The sequence below is a fragment of the Folsomia candida genome, unplaced genomic scaffold, assembly GCF_002217175.1.
Source record: "Folsomia candida strain VU population unplaced genomic scaffold, ASM221717v1 Fcan01_Sc001, whole genome shotgun sequence".
In the NCBI taxonomy this organism is placed as follows: Eukaryota; Metazoa; Arthropoda; class Collembola; order Entomobryomorpha; family Isotomidae; genus Folsomia; species Folsomia candida.
In genome coordinates this window covers 18926513-18942622 of record NW_019091193.1, presented here as the reverse complement: position 1 = coordinate 18942622, position 16110 = coordinate 18926513, and the positions used below count along the sequence as shown (strand labels likewise).

The following is a 16110-nucleotide window of genomic DNA, read 5'->3' as shown; positions in this document are numbered from 1 at the left end:
GCCAGCCAGCGTGTTATAGTATTTTTATATCCCGTCTGACAATTGCCCTTTTCATCCCTCGCTGTCTCTCTTGTGTTATTTTGCTCCAGTTTCAGTACGATCCGTTTATTTTTATTTTGACAACGTTTTCAGACACTTTCTTTTCCTCGGGGTTTTTCTACTTTTCCTCCTGCTTCTGAAAGGTCTTGGGAATTGTAAATGAGGCTTTTTTCGAATTGTTGCTTTTGCCATGAGAAATAAATAAATAAATTCTCAGAGAATCATACATGTACGCTCATAGATAAGAAAAAGACACGGAGGAACGAAGACCGTGAGATGAGGTGCCAGTCAGAAAGCACCTTTTCCTTCCCTTGCCCATCTCTGGTGGTTGCTCTTATCCCTGTCCCTCAGAAAAAGTGCGACGAATGCTGAGACTGCTTTCTTTAAATCTTTGTCAGTGCAGCGTTTAAACCGACCAGCCAGCAGTTTCTGCACACATGCATAATTCATTAGTCCATTGAGCTAGATTATTGGCGATGGTCATCACGGTATCTGTTGCCCATGCCATTGCATATATTGCATGTGTGCATACCCTATCTATTAGTCCCTTTACTTTTCATTGAAGGTGACATGGAGGTAATTTAATTGAATTGAAGAGACGATGTATCAGTTCAATGCAGTTTATAACCAGTGAACTTAATGTTTTATTTCAAGATAAATAATTGAGCAGGATTACTTAAGGTAAAGAACTCTACTCAACAGATAAAAAACCCACAAAAGACAGATTCTGTGGCCATGTGTGCTACTCAGGACGCACATTTTTCTGAATGCAGTTTTCTTGTCCAGAATCTTGTTCATTTGTCCTTTGAGCTTATTTGGGTAATGTTCAGGGATTCCCAGTATCCACCCGGGTTGAGATTGCACATATGAACATTTTGTTCCAACTCTCATGCTGCCGACATTCACATATTTTATGTTATAACGATGCTGCTCTCCTTCAATTTCCTGACAGGTTCGCATTTATTTTCCCTTCCACACAAAATTTCATCACTTTCTCTCTTCGAGCATATGCACGTATCCCAAACTAACGTTCAATCTCGTGCAACCAAACGAGTGAAAGGAACAAAATACAGTTATTTATTTGTACATGTACATATGTACGGAACACGAAATTTAAGATCTGATATGTATATCTAACAATGCACATATGAGTGTGTATGCATGTAATTTTTCTTGAATCAACTGACTTTATCATCATAAAGGTGCATTGACTCGAAAATACTTTTCATTGAAGCATAAACTATAAATATATCTGACTGTTAAGGAAAGGCGAGACTATGCAGATAAGAATTTTTTGAAGTATTTACAATGGAGAATTATCATTAATTTAAACGTATTAGCATAATGAAGCATAGTTCGTCAATTCTAAAAACACGACATATATTGTCAAGTTGTGCTACGTACTTTAACAAACTTATTATTAGTCAAATCTGTTTAAACAATTCACAAATCTGCGAACATTTTTCACCCCTTTAAGAAAACATAAAACTATAAATTCGAATTTTACTGTGGATAGTACACATTCTACGAAGCTTACAAATAATTAATTACGTTGTTAACTAACACGAATCATTAATGTATAGCAATATCAGAAGGTATAGCTTGTTGCATCTCATGTGTGAAATTTAAAAACAAATCGAGTTAGAATGACATTTAAAATGCACAAGCTTGGAATATCTTTCGGATTGCCACTAGTATAATATTCGTATTAAAATTAGAAAGTTTACTCTACTATTAAAATAAGCAATAGAAGGGGAACAAATGGCAGTCCTAATACGTATTTAGATTGCTTGAATGTAGTCGGTAACTAGAAGTGAAAAGCAGAAACGTGGTAAATTTTCCAACACCACACTAAACTCTTTTACGGTGCAAAAATTGTTTTTGAAATGGGTGAAGTGTAACTACCAAGCTACTCGCCTACAGTTGATGCGGTACAAAAAGTTAAAACTGAAACTATTTAGGAAGTTCGTTAATAGTTTAGCTCTGGCATAAATATTTCCAACGCCCCCTTTCTCCAGAAATTGGTGAAAACATTACAAAAGCTGGAGATGCTGGTTTGGAAAAATGTAAGTGCAGTTGTCGTAATCGTGAGCGTTATCCTTGGGTTAAATTTATTGGAACTTTTAACTACTGGCAGATGATTAATGAGGCAATCAAGGTTTAATGCAGTTGGAAAGTTTTATGGCTTGCTCAGAAACCTGACCTATCTTATGTATCCACATGGATAGCTGACAGGAAGTTATACATAGTAATAAATCCCGTCAGTAAAAGACATGGCAGTTTCAGAAATGAGCCCGAAACGACTTGAAAGGGTAGCCAATAGTTGACCATCAAGTAACTGCAGATTTCACGTTCACATTTCCACCTTCAACTGCTCACATCCCTAACACCGAAAGAAATGGATAAACTTTAAGCATGATTTAACCCAGCAGGAATTTAATAAGACAAAGACGAATGTTTCACTCAGACGCTTCTTCGTACTATAGTAAATTGTAATTGAACACACGGAATGGAACTAATAGGACTAACCCATCACCACAGAATGCAACTTAAACCTGGTCTACTTATGCAGTTATAACCTAAAACCGTGGATTTAAGCAATGCAACGGACGTTTCCACGATAGTTGGTCCGATCTCGTCTTCAGCCTTTCCGTTTCTCTGTTTTAAATACTATTAGCGAACTTATTACCCAAAGTGAGAGATTGCTTACTTGAAAATATTAGAGTGCAAGTTTTCCATAGTTTTTTTTCGGATATCAGTGTGACGCTGCAAGGTACTGCCTACATATTTATGTGCACTATTATTTTTATTATGTTCTGTTCCTAGCATCTACTAGAAGTTCTAGTCTAGAACTATTGCCAGTACATGCATAAATACATTATGTATTTACTCAATGCGTGTAATCTAAAAATATAACGACGAAACTGACGACAGACTTTTATATAAAATTGGCAAATTTTTGTAATAAAGTCTCTTTAATAGCTAAAAAGTTAGTTGCGCTTGTATGAATAGGTGTTCCCTTCTTTAAGAGAAATGCATACGGTATATGAATGAGCGCATATACGGCCAATAATGAATTTAAAGAGTACGAGCTCGGCTGGAGGGAGAGTATTACGGCCATTATGGAATTATGGTATAAGGAAGAATAGGTTGTACTTGAAACCGGTTTGAATATCACCTGGGGATTTGCCCATGAGCTGAACCATCCTCGAAAATTGGGCCATTCTTCCAGTGCGGAAGGGCGAGTGAGTTTCACTAAACTATCGAAAGAAAGTGAGGCAAGACTGGCAAAAATTCAAAGGTTTTTCTCCTTTCCCACCGTTCTTCCCTTCCTATTGAATCTGCATTTTTGAAAGGTTTTAGCATCCATGCTTATTCTAAGTGTGGATACATTTTGCAAATTGGCATTTATCTTTAACCCCTGGGCCTTCGCATTTGCATCCATCACTGCTTTCCTCGGCTCCGTCTTCATCCACGTTGCCTGACTGAGGAGCGCTTTTACTGCCCGATATAGATTTTATGCGCACACTTTCCTTACAGAATAACTGAATACGCAGTACAATTTTCTTTCCTTTGGCTCTCGAGCAGGTGAACTTGATTTTCAAAAAATCCAACCAAGAAATCCGAGTTGGAAAGTATTCCCTCTATAATAATTACTTACCAGGCACGATATGTATTTTAAATTTTTTATGAGTATCATGGGCGTAGTTCTCGCAGAGAAATATAAAATACACAAAATTCGTGTTTAATTTTGTTCGATCATGTCAGGCTGACCTACTGATATTCCAGCCATGCATGTACATACAGTATACGCACACATGTACCACATCATTTCTTGCAACGAATACTATAAAGATTTTGAGAAACAACTAGCACAAAAAATGTAATTTTATTACGTTTTCTTATGATAAGGAAGCGGCAAAGTATGAAGATCAGTATTTATTTACAAGAGGTTTACTAACCATCGTCATTCACTCCGCCGTGGAAACTCGTATCATTACCACAGCCGACCAAACGAGGTGGAACAAGGTGGTGCAACCAAAGTGATTTTCTACCTGGACAAACCCTTTCACTTCCACTTGAGAATCCAATAAGTATCCTCCTAGTTCCTCCCGAGGGACGCAACACTTTTTCACCCTCTGCCTACTTTCCACATAAAACTTTCACTCCCATCCACCAGGAAACCCCAACAACAGATTCTCATCCTTTGCTTGAGAAAAACAGTCTGGAGGAGCAGGACGGCAGAATAAGATGCATGCATACATGGTTCCGTCATTACATTCCACCATTCCGTACCCAGAAAGAAACTCAAGCAAAGATACATTCAATGCTACTTAGCACAAGTCGGAGGAAAAGTTTTGTTACATTTTAAGTTTACACAAAAGTAGTGGCTTCCTCCAAGTAAACCAAAAACCTGAGCAGAATAATGGGAAAACACAAAGAGGAAAAGATCATTTAGCAAACTTTGTGGTCGTTGTGCATTGTTGCCAGTTTTAATGAAAGGGTGGTGAGAATCCATAATAAATACCTAATTTTCTACAGCTCAGAATGCTTAATAAATCCAGCACCGAATTTGGCATAAATGAAATGGCCACTATAAGCATCCGTAGTTAAATAAATATGGATAAATAAATATGCATATGTACATATTTTTGTGCTTTTGCATGGTAATTTGCCAATTAAAATTATCATGGCGTATAGTTTTTACTTTTACTCACCTAAAGGACTGACATTGATGTTTGTGACGGCCAGGAGAAGGAAAAATCCGATTCCCGTGAAAGTGATGATGGTTCTCATCGTATTTTCAGGTTACACGGTTGTGTGCCTTCTGGTTTTCATCAATCATTAGAAAGGTTCGAGTTGGCAAATCTGGGACAAAAAATGGTCATTATATTATGATGACGATACATTATCAACTATTTATAATCGATATTTGTCTCAGTTTCTCAAGCTCTGCAAAGTTGTATGTAACCAATCAATACGAGTACACAATTCCAAATGTAGTTGTTCTGTTGACAATTTTTTTAGTCAATTATTCTTTCAATAAAGGTGTGAACAGGTCTTCATATTACCCAAAAATACTTCTAATTCCCCCCCCCCAAAAAAAAAGTACAGTCATTGTGCAGTCCTCTAAAAGTGAGCTGCTCGTGAGAGGATTATTATTTCTCTATTATTTTGTTGCATATATCTGCACGAAATGATGGTTGATTTTGAATATTACTTTGTGTGTGCGGTAACCCTGTAGTACAAAATAAACTCATCTGTAATTTTACTATACATACTTTATTACCATCATGATCATTGATCGCTGTTTGCAAAATAAATGTGTAATACTAAAAATGCCCACATCGAAATTTGATGACAAAATTGTGTAATCACATAATCATCCCCATTCAGGTAGTACGCAGATACATATTTCGTACAAATTGCATACGTTGATGGACTATTCGTTTGTGACATTCATTTGTGACAAGCCAAACAGCGGATTTGAAAATTGGACGAGGCAGAAAATGACATGAATTGATGGATGATTTGTGTGTCCAATTCAAACATATAAATTACGATATAATCATTGAGGCCAAAAGTGAAGGCTGAACTAAAAATTTGGTTGAGATGATGGCACATTTGTACCTATCAATCATTTAGTGTCATTCAATTTTCTTCGCTTTTTGAGACGGTGTGTCGCAACCTTGCCTTTCTTCGCAGAGATAGTAATCACACGCATAATAAGATACACTAGTATGAAAATTGAGTGGATTAAAATTTAACTTTCTCCAGCACCACTCACTCGTCCAAAGGTGCATCAGGGGGAGAGCACGCACAACAACCATGCCATAATCATGGCGTAAAGTGCAACGGGGGAAAATTTAATCATTCACATGGAAGAGCTATTAATCAATCAACAGTCTGACAGTCTCTTTTCCACCCAATCTCCCAACATTATTAGCCTCACGCGTTCTCATTTCCTCCTCAACTCCACCACTGCTAACTTCGTTAGAGGACTACACAGAAGGAGTTAATACACCTACATAATCGCATGCAAAAATGAAAAATTCTTTGGTGAAAGTGAGAGGGGAACGAGAAAAACCGTGTGTGCGTCCCTCGACCAACTTTTCACTCCCTCCGGCACATGGCTAACTTATTCAAATTCCATTTCCACTTGTTAAACTACAACTTTCCAGCTTATTTCATTCTCCGAGCTAAGAAGTTTAGGTGAACTCCAAGTCAAGTGTTAAAAGTCAGGTCAAAGATCTAATTGTTATTAATTATTTCCGCTCCGTTCTGCTAAAACTAACGGATTTATACAAAAAATTTCTACTCTACTTTCTGACTGATATTTCTGATGGTTTTTTCATTTACTTTCATTTACGCATGATTTAATCTTTGATTTAATTTTCTCCAGACCCAGATTTGGTGAACTCTTGCCATGTTATGACAATCCACGTGCACCAGAACTACCATTATACAAATATCTTGATTTTGTATACAAGAAATTTTGCACACGATATTCGTGAAATCATTTTTTCCTGAGGAACTGAAATTGCAGGCAAGTGAAAAATCAGAAGCGACAGGTATCGAAGACAATGTTTTTATGTTTCTCAAAATTTACAAACTCCAATGAATCACAATCATGAAATGAAAGCACTAACAAATATACAATTGCATAACTTAAATGCAAATGCACTGATAAGTTCGGTTACACCATGTTTCACGTTTCGAAGGATGTCACATGAGACAAAAAGAAAGACGAGGTTCCCGAGTATTCGGAAACACATTATTCACAGCACAAGAGGATATCGAATATTTATGAACTCATTACAACCATCTGATAGAAGTGCAGCATCTCTAAATTGCATGGGCGTCCCTTGTACACGGTCCGATCACGCATGGGGTACACACAGAAGTCGCCTGTGGTACATCCACGTTTGCTCTTGTGCGGTGGTGAAAGTCTGAGGGGAGAAGAATAGTTGTCTCCTGTCATCCATGGCTGGGCACTGGGAAAAAGGGAATGTGCTTTATGTCCTCGTTCCATTGATTTATTTCTACTTTCCGTTTCCGTCCACATAGAAATGGTTGCATACACCGTATTTGTCACATGCACGCGGAGGACGGTAGCAGAGGCATATGCATGAATGGGAGAAATACTTAGTAAGAAGCCGTAAAACTTCGCCAAGTTGTGTGCGGTCTTTCCACTTTGGTTACACAAATATTTCTATATCTGTCACTGACGCACAATAATGTTTCATAATGTTGTTTGTAATTCATTGTCATGATTTGTAATTCTGACGTTTAACAAGAAGGGGTTTCAGAAGATTTTAGAAAGTAGCAAAGACTTGCAGCCATAAACTATGGAAATCCGAGTTTATGATACAGTCGTCCCTCGTGACATATCTCCAAAATCCAATGAAGTTGGAGAAATTATAATTAACAAAGGATAACATCTGGTTGTACTTTATACATCCTTTATTGTTTTGATGCAGTTTTCAGGACTATTTAGCTTCCCATGTAATTTTTCTAGGCAATAGGTTATGCAAGTTGAAATCTCGAAAAATTAGGAAAAAATTAAATTTTAAAGTACGAAAATTTGCATGATTCTCATGAGCAAAATTTAAATAGCATAGACAGACGAGAGTTTGATGATTAGTAATTGTGATTTATAATTATTTTTTCTATTTTCCTATTTTTTCTATGAACTTGCATATATACTCTGTTACAGAAAAATTGCATGCTAAGTAAAATAAGCTCGATAGCTTTACGTTAATTATTTTAATTACAGGTAAAAAGAAAAACAAATCTATTCCGACGGAATTTTGAGAGTTTCGATTTAAAATTACGTCACAAAAGATTGCTGAGATGTTGCATAAAGAGATAAATTTAAATCGTGCAACACTTTAATCCTGTAGACTTACTTCATATATTTATACAGACATTTCTTATAAAGAAATTCCTATGATTTTTAATTATCTAAAAGAATTTGAAGCTAATAATGTTTTTCTTCTTTTAGTTAGATAAAGATCACGAAACCAAAAAATAACATCTTAACAAACCAAAGTTTATTGAGGCTTGTTGCTTATGTAACGTAATCTAAAATAAGTCAACCTCTAGTTGGCTTTTGCAGATAAACTTTTTAGCCTAGAAGTCACCTCAGTAGACATGAAACAGATCGAGGTCAATAGGTGAGTCCAGGACGAGAGTTGCACGGTCAACAGCAGCCGAGGCCAGACCGGATCAAAGAATTGTTTCCACGTCCAACTTTGGTGCCACTAAACTGCTATCCCAGAAAGGAAAGCCGTCGGCCAGGAGCGAAATACGATGATTGGAGGAGAAAGAGGAAGGGACAGGAAACATTTTGGGACGAAGAGTTTGAAAGTGAAAGAAATATTGAAGGCAGGTCCTATTCAGTAACCGCAGAAGAATAACTCGAGACTTGTCCTTTTCTCCTTCTTTCCAGAACAGGCAACTCACCATCGACTTTTCGAACATCGCACTTTCCATCTCTTTCATCACGCGAACAATCAAAACGAAAGAACTAAACTACAAAGAACAGTGATACCGGCGGACTTATCGGTTCATCAAATACTATACTTGCTTATTAAATGTATAAACTGGCTGTCGTGCGTCGTGCCATACTCTGCAACAATTAACTTTGACTAAATTATAGGTGTGTTTGGGTACAAATAAGACAGATCGACAGAACAGTAAATAAATAAAAAGTCCCATTGTTTATAAATATGTAAAAATGATTTGCATTGAGATTTGTCAGTGATAAATTTCTAAATTGTGACAGAATGCCAAGTTGCTAGCACTGCTCTTTCCCACTCGCTCTTAAATAGTATATGAGCATACGTAACTGGATTCAATTTCAAATAAAACGCCTTCGCAAAGATGTTTCCTCCACTTTTACGAGTTCTGTGCCTGTTAAGCAATTTTTGCTTACGTCATTAAACACAATTTTAAGTTAGTCAATGTCTCACACTCTTTGAGCATGAATGTTACTTTCATACTTATTGTTAACTACCTCACACTACTTTCCAGTTGGTGGAGAAAACTGGGTTATTTACAACGATTGTTATGCGTATCTCTAGTACATAATAAAGTGTCTGCCTCTTCCAATCGTAGTTAACGTGACGTCAAATCCAATCCCAGTCCCACATTGAACTGCAAAATCGAAAATGCACATTGCTGAATATAAAGGTATCAGTGATTCGAACGAAAAAAAATCATTCTCTCGATTTTTTTGTAGTAACGGCTGAAAAAACACTATTGTGGTCGGATATACAATGAAACACATTGTTTGTTCGTGGGATGGATATTCAACAAGGTTTTCGAAAGTGGTGGTGGCACAAATATCTTTTTTGAAATTGCAACATTTGAAACGAACTGGAGCTGGATGAATGAATGCATGAAGCTCTTTCTGACGATTACGAGGAGAGGAAATGAGGGAAAGAAAGGGCGGTTGGGAAGGAACTTTGAGGAGTGTGTGTGAGTGAGTGGGTTCCTAGTTTATGAGGAATTCTAGCATATCAGCCATAACACTCTATCTCATAGTCGTTTCACTTTTCACTTTCACGAATAACTTTTCGCACGAAGGGAAGGAGACCATTACACATATCTCTTCGCTAACTGACTCAAACTGTCTGCTCCATTTTCACGGGAGGTCCTCTCCTCAGACCAACTTTCGCTTTCACCTCAAAAACTATGGACAAAATGAGCTCACGCGGAATTGCAAAACGGAGGCCTTCCTCCGCAGTGAAACTAAAGAGCAGGCTGACCAATTTTAGTGAGATTGCCAATTTCCAATGACACTGCACAGTTAATCTCCGTTCAAAAAAAACAATGAGGTTGTGACGCTGAGAACGATTTGCGCCGAAGTGAAACGATATTTTGACAATGAAGCAAATATGATTTGATAATTCAAATTAACTGAGGAGTAAGTAGGTTGGTAGGGAACATTGTCAGACGATCGACAGAGTAAATAGTTGGCATAATTGCTATATTTGTGGTACGTTGGGGCAGGACACTCTGCTAATGACTATAATTAAGAGCAGTGCGAAGTGAACGAGGTGGAAAGTAATGACACTGTGTGTTGTAAAATGTTGGAGGGAATAAAGTGGCGGAGGTCGAGAAAGTTGGCGAGGGAAGGAAGGTGAAGGAAATACGTGGTGATGAGTGGTTTACCTCATCCTCGACTCCTTCTCTGTCATAAATTATGAATCTTCACCAATCTTCACGAGAATAAATATGGGCAATAATATAGTCTACACACTCACTACAATGACTTTGCATACAAGTACGTATTTAAAGAACAGCAAGAACTTATGATTTCAGAAACGACAATAAGAAGCAATTTAGCAGTCGCATACATGGAAAGTGGTTTAAAATGATATATGTACCTATTTATACCCGTAGCTAAAAATCATTCTATAGTAATTTGGAATGAGCTAGAAATTTCATTGTGCAATCCTTCAGTGAAATCTAATTACTACTCGCACACTACAAACACACACTCGCATTCTGCGTCACAGAACATTTTGCGCTTATATAAATATGTACGAGTTGGTTTGACGTGTAATAATTTATTATCTGGCCAATAATGTATCAAAATCCAATTTTGCTTTACATTATTGGAGAACACATGTGATTGATTAATGTGCAATATGCATCATTACATAGCAATATCAAATACCCTTGTCCAACATTCTTATACATTGAAGGCAATTATTCTCAACGTCCTTGCGAACTTTTGCAGTGATTTATGTGATGCTTATTCCAAGCAATTCTCTAAGACAATAGTCGAACGCTTAGATTTGATTCCAGTTCAAATCTTACTTAGGCAAAATGAGATAAATGAGAATTGTATTGCTTTGTTTTTGGCGAGAGGAAGTCGGTTTTGGTGTCAGTTTGGTTGTTTGTTGTTGTGGTGGATCGAAATAAAATATATCAAACGAGGATGAGGTTCAATGGTTCAATCTCTGCCATTAATTACACGAGAACCATCCAATCAAGCCGTAATCAAAGTGACATTTTGTTGCCTTGTCCAAATCTCTGGAAACTCTTTAAATAAGCCAAACGAACCAACAAATGATCACACAACGCAATTACCCATGTACCTATTTACAACTATATTCCTCCGACAAATCAGAAAATTCAGCTAGAAATATTGTTTGTTTGCTTCGCATATTGAGCTGGAAAACATGATTTGAAATGATGAAAATGTATCTATAAGAATGTTTCATAGTTATATTCGTATGTAGTTGTAGTAAGTATTCTCCAAATCTGTGGTAGTTGTGCATTCCACAGCCAAAATTAACAATTTAGGATTTCATTTACTAATACACGGACAAAACGACGTGAATTGTAAACAATTCCAGAAATAGAAAAGTAATCAATTATAACTAAAGAGCGCAAGTCGTTGCAGACCAGAAATGAGAAATCAGACTGGAAATAAGGAGCTCCTTTTCCCTCTCACATCACACCGAAAGCATCTTGTGTTTCCAATTCAGTAGAAAATGTAACTTTAAGCAATTCAAAATCAACAATACGCAGCAAAAGGGATACCACGACGTCAATTCCTCAAGAGTCAGTTACTTACTGTAGATAAAATATCCCAGAAATCAAAACCAAAGCCACCAAATCACTTTCTCCTCACTAGTTTCTCTTCCTTGAACTTTCTATTTAGTTCAGTCATCGGACCAGAGATAAAATGGGAGTTTGGTGGCACACAGAGACACCACAAGAGAAAGAACAAGATGGATCGCTCTCTGAACGTCTCACCAAGTATTTTATACAACAACATAAAATCCAACTCACAACAATTCGAACTTGAGGAGATCCGGAAGACAATATATTTCTCAACAGAGAATAAACCAACTTCAAGGAAAACGACAATTTTTGAATGTACTTTTATCGATTTTGCACACAAATCTATACACAGTTCTGGTCGTTTTTGAATTTAAAATCCGATGGAGAGTGGACACTGTAGCAGTTTTGTCAAGGACGGTGTTTCTATGCACTGGGACACATATTTTAGCTCAGGAAGGAAGCATGATGCGAGCATAAAAAGAGCACAAGACTTAAAGCATTAAGTGTAATCCTGTTGGACAACTGGGACAGGAGCACATTTGACATTGGATTTGGACAAAAACTTCGAAATCGGACAAAATAAATGGGATTCCTTAAGCCCAAAGTCGATAGGAGATTTATTTTGATTTAGGTTGGCCACTGGACCCTCATACTAGAGAGTCTTACCCGGCTTTGGGGGAGCCAAAAATAACAAGGGAATTTTATACATAGTTTATTCACAAGATGATAATTGGTCCAATAAAATAATTTACTTTAGTTGGTAGGAGTGGACTTGGCCTACTTTTCTTAATAAATTATGCACCATGCATCCATAAGCCAATTACTGTTGAGAACGTGCGTGGGTCGCAGCCAAATTGGAAAAATTATATTGACAAAGGACCGTTCATTATATAACTTTCTACTAGTTTTACATGGCTATTAGTGAATTTTTCAACTGACTGGACCAATTTACTTTACTTTTGAACTTATTTAGAAATGCCGTTAATACCAACTAAATTCTTCAATCCTAATTTTGAGTGGGTCATGTCTAGTTACATATTTAGATTATGCATTGATGATAAATATGCATATGTACATTTCAAAAATATAAACCGTGTAGACAAAAAAGGTTACGGTCACAACTTAAGTTAAGCATTTAAATATGCTTTCTTTCCTTGCACACTGATATTGTAATTTATCGGGCACTTCAAAGTTCACTAAAAAGGATGTTTATGAGATTCTATACGTAGTGATTCTGATAATTCTAATAATTTTTGCGTGTCAAATTAAGTGTACTACATAAACAGCACATTTTGGTGCTTCTGTCAGCAATCTAAGTAAATTTTGGGGGCAAAGTAACGTGTATGAAGTAGATAACCTTTATATCCCTTCTTTCTGGGTAACTAAATCTATCATTTTCGCACTTCTTCACAACTATGCGGAGCGTGAGATAAAAGAGCAAAAACTGACTGGTTCAGCACATTCTCACAGACAGGCTTTAATGTAAAGTCCAGGTCAATTTTCATTTTGGATGGTTTGTGGGTGGATAAAAATGATTTCCATTATTTCATTTCATTCCTTCTTTCGTGGCAGCGAGTAAAGTAATATTCGCTTTGATCTTTTTCCTCCAGAATTGCATAAGATATGGAAAACTACGGATTTCGGTGCTTGGCAAATTCCTTGCCAATATTATATTCCAAGCATGTTTTTTTGTTTACTTTTGCCTGATTTTACATACCTTAAAAGTTTGTGCGTGGGGCTGATTTGAAGTCTTCTTCTTGTTGAGTTGAGTGTCGGAGGTAATTATTTCCTTCACAATTCTTCCTCCTTCCTTCCCTTCCTTCCTCTCGTACAAAGTGTAGATTCTATTATTATGATTATTATATTCCGTCGCCCTTTCACTTCCTCAAAGTTTTTCGAGTCCAAAGTGCCAAAAACTTGCCAAAACCAAGTTCCACTTTCCTACGCTCGGTTTCACTCCAACAATTAAATCACTTACTTGGATATTATACATCTGAATACGTCCTTCCTCCCAGTTCTTTGTTAACTTCCTCTCCACGTCGTCGTCGTCGGCATCTTTATGAAGAAGGAGTTTCTGTGGTGTGCAATAAGTCGTAGGCAGAGTTGCATAAGTTAAACCAAAGTCTTGACTGGAGCAATTTCCCTCGTGTCTGTATCTATATTGTCTAACCAACCACGGAAGAAAGTAAATGTTTGAGTTTGGGAAGAGTTTTTGAGAAAGACAGAGCAAATCCGGCCTGATTAAAATTTCACATAAATTCAGTTACACACCAGACTGATCCACCAGTTTCTGGTGGGCACTCTCTGAATTTTTGGGAGACAAGATAACATCAAGACTAATGATTTAAGCTGACACTTGTCAGTAACAATTCCCTCACATTAAGGTTGATGTCCAATTTATCATCCTCAACAAATGTATTTACAGGTTGCTCACATTGAAATTAAAAGATGATGCCTATTTTCACTTGCTGGTGACTTTGACGATCCAGCCAGAAATCGGAATTGGGTCAATAAATATTTATAACAAGAACTACAATCTTTCAATCTCTTCCACCATTGGTTATTCCACTGCAAAGAATAAGGACCAGAAGAATTGCTTAGTACCAGATTACCAATGCTACTTCACTTTCTCTGCCAATCCGCTTTTCTCTACAAAACTAGACCACTTTTTATCCCCCTCCCCGCACTGGATGTACTCTTCATGTGAGAAATGTGGAGTGAATTCTTCCGTATTCAAATCTGCAGTGAAGGAGAGAGACAAGAAAATTATTGGGCCGAATGAGAAGAATTCGTACCCAAAAATGTTTTTTTTTGTTCCGCACAAGGAACGACAAGTAGCGGGATGTGTGAGGAAAGGAAGCTTATGGGAGAATGAGACGACTTTCGCCCAACGGAGAAGAGTTGGAGAGTTGGAAGCTGCTGCCTGGTCGTCGCATCTGAAACGGGTATTGGTGGTAGTTGTCAGTGGTGTGTGTGGTATGTTGGTAGGAGAAAGCCGGGTTCGGTTAGTTCTCGGATTTGCTGGGCTTTTGTAGGAATCTGTATTCAGGGAGTTTCCTCGCATTGCTCTGCTCTATTTTAGCAGACATTTTCCTCGTCTCCCTCCTGTTTCACAGAAATCTCTCCTTCCCGTTTGCCAGAATTGCAATTCCAATGACGTTTTCTATACTGCTGGCAAGGGATGATTCTCAGCATCTTGTCCCAGTTGGGTTGGGGCAGAGAGAGAACGAAAGCAAGAACGATGAAGGGTTATTGGTGAAAATGCAACTAAACTCCGTCCAAACCAAAAAACCAATTTTGCATTTAGAAAGTGTAGATTCTAAATAATTAGTTAAAGCTTATGTCTAGGATAAACGTGATATCAAAACCTTCAATGTGCATAAATGTAGATATGCATGAAATGAATGTGTCAGTTATAAGAGTCAAATCCAGGCTTTGCTTAACGCCGAAAGGAACAGCACCTTTTGCAAGACTGTTCATTCTTCATGTTTTTCTTTAATAATTTCAATTTTGAGTTTCTCAGAGTTCGACAGATTCAATAGAATCTGTTGGATTTGCAAATTTTGCTGTACGAGTGCTATGCAAATATTAAAATGAAGCTAGGCTGTCCTGATAAAGTTGGAGATGATTTCGAATAACTTTGCTTGTTGGCTGGAGATTTTCTGGACTTGTGTTTCTCTTTTAGCATGATTGGAACTAAACCAAAAACCTCAAACATGTCCAAATATCTGACGATCCGTCGATATCTGGTTTGGCATGGATTGAATATTCAACTAATTTGATGTTTGCTTTTCAAATAAGTATGTATCTTGCAAAATTGAATTTAGAACTGAAAGTTTCTGGGCACAGGTAGTTGAAACTCGTCTTCTGAATCAATAAGCAACAACCAAAATAGATAGATACGAATATATATAGAAAGGAGGAAACAATTTGGATTTTCATGTCACTTCACTGATACGAATACAGATGAACATAAATCATAAAAATTGAAAAGCAATAGTGAACCAACTTTTTGCTTGTACGTAAATAAGGTACGAGAGGAGTATGTAGAATGATTATAACAAATCCTGGCATATGTATGTATGTTGGGAATTGTCTTTTCACAAGTTCCTATTGAAATGTCTCAACTATTCCCATAATTCGAAATCAGTTCTCTACATATGTAATTTTCAATCAGGGTGAAGGATGATCTTCAAAATTTGCGTCGGTTACATCAAAATTCAACTAGAATAGTTCATTGGTTCGTAAGTAATAACTGTGGAGAATGCGTATATAAAATATGTATATAATTCTAAATGGCAGTTATAAATAATTCAAACTTTTATATTTAGATTTATATTCCGAATTATTACTACCATGAAAATATGCTTATCTTATTTTCCACATATGTAGTAAGTAATAGCATTCTTAGATTGCCAATTCAAAGTCTAGAATGGATCTAAAGGACTCAATTATTTTGGACCAGGACCTTTTTTATCACAGAAAAAA

The 16110-nt window shown here is 36.9% G+C and overlaps 1 protein-coding gene across 2 annotated transcripts in view; it reads right to left on the bottom strand.

The window, feature by feature from the left end:
* LOC110843627 overlaps positions 1-15506 on the bottom strand; it is a 38604-nt gene extending 23098 nt beyond the window's left edge. Inside the window, exons 1-2 of one of the 2 annotated variants that reach the window (XM_022089614.2) lie at positions 13340-15506; positions 4758-4908 (exon numbers count right to left, since the gene is read on the bottom strand). In XM_022089614.2, the coding sequence (XP_021945306.2) occupies positions 4758-4836 (79 nt within the window). In that variant the 5' untranslated portion in view covers positions 4837-4908; positions 13340-15506. Of the gene's footprint in view, positions 1-4757; positions 4909-9058; positions 9589-13339 lie in introns of those variants that run through there. The other variant, XM_035859640.1, reaches the window with a different exon arrangement.
* Positions 15507-16110: the final 604 nt, after the last annotated feature.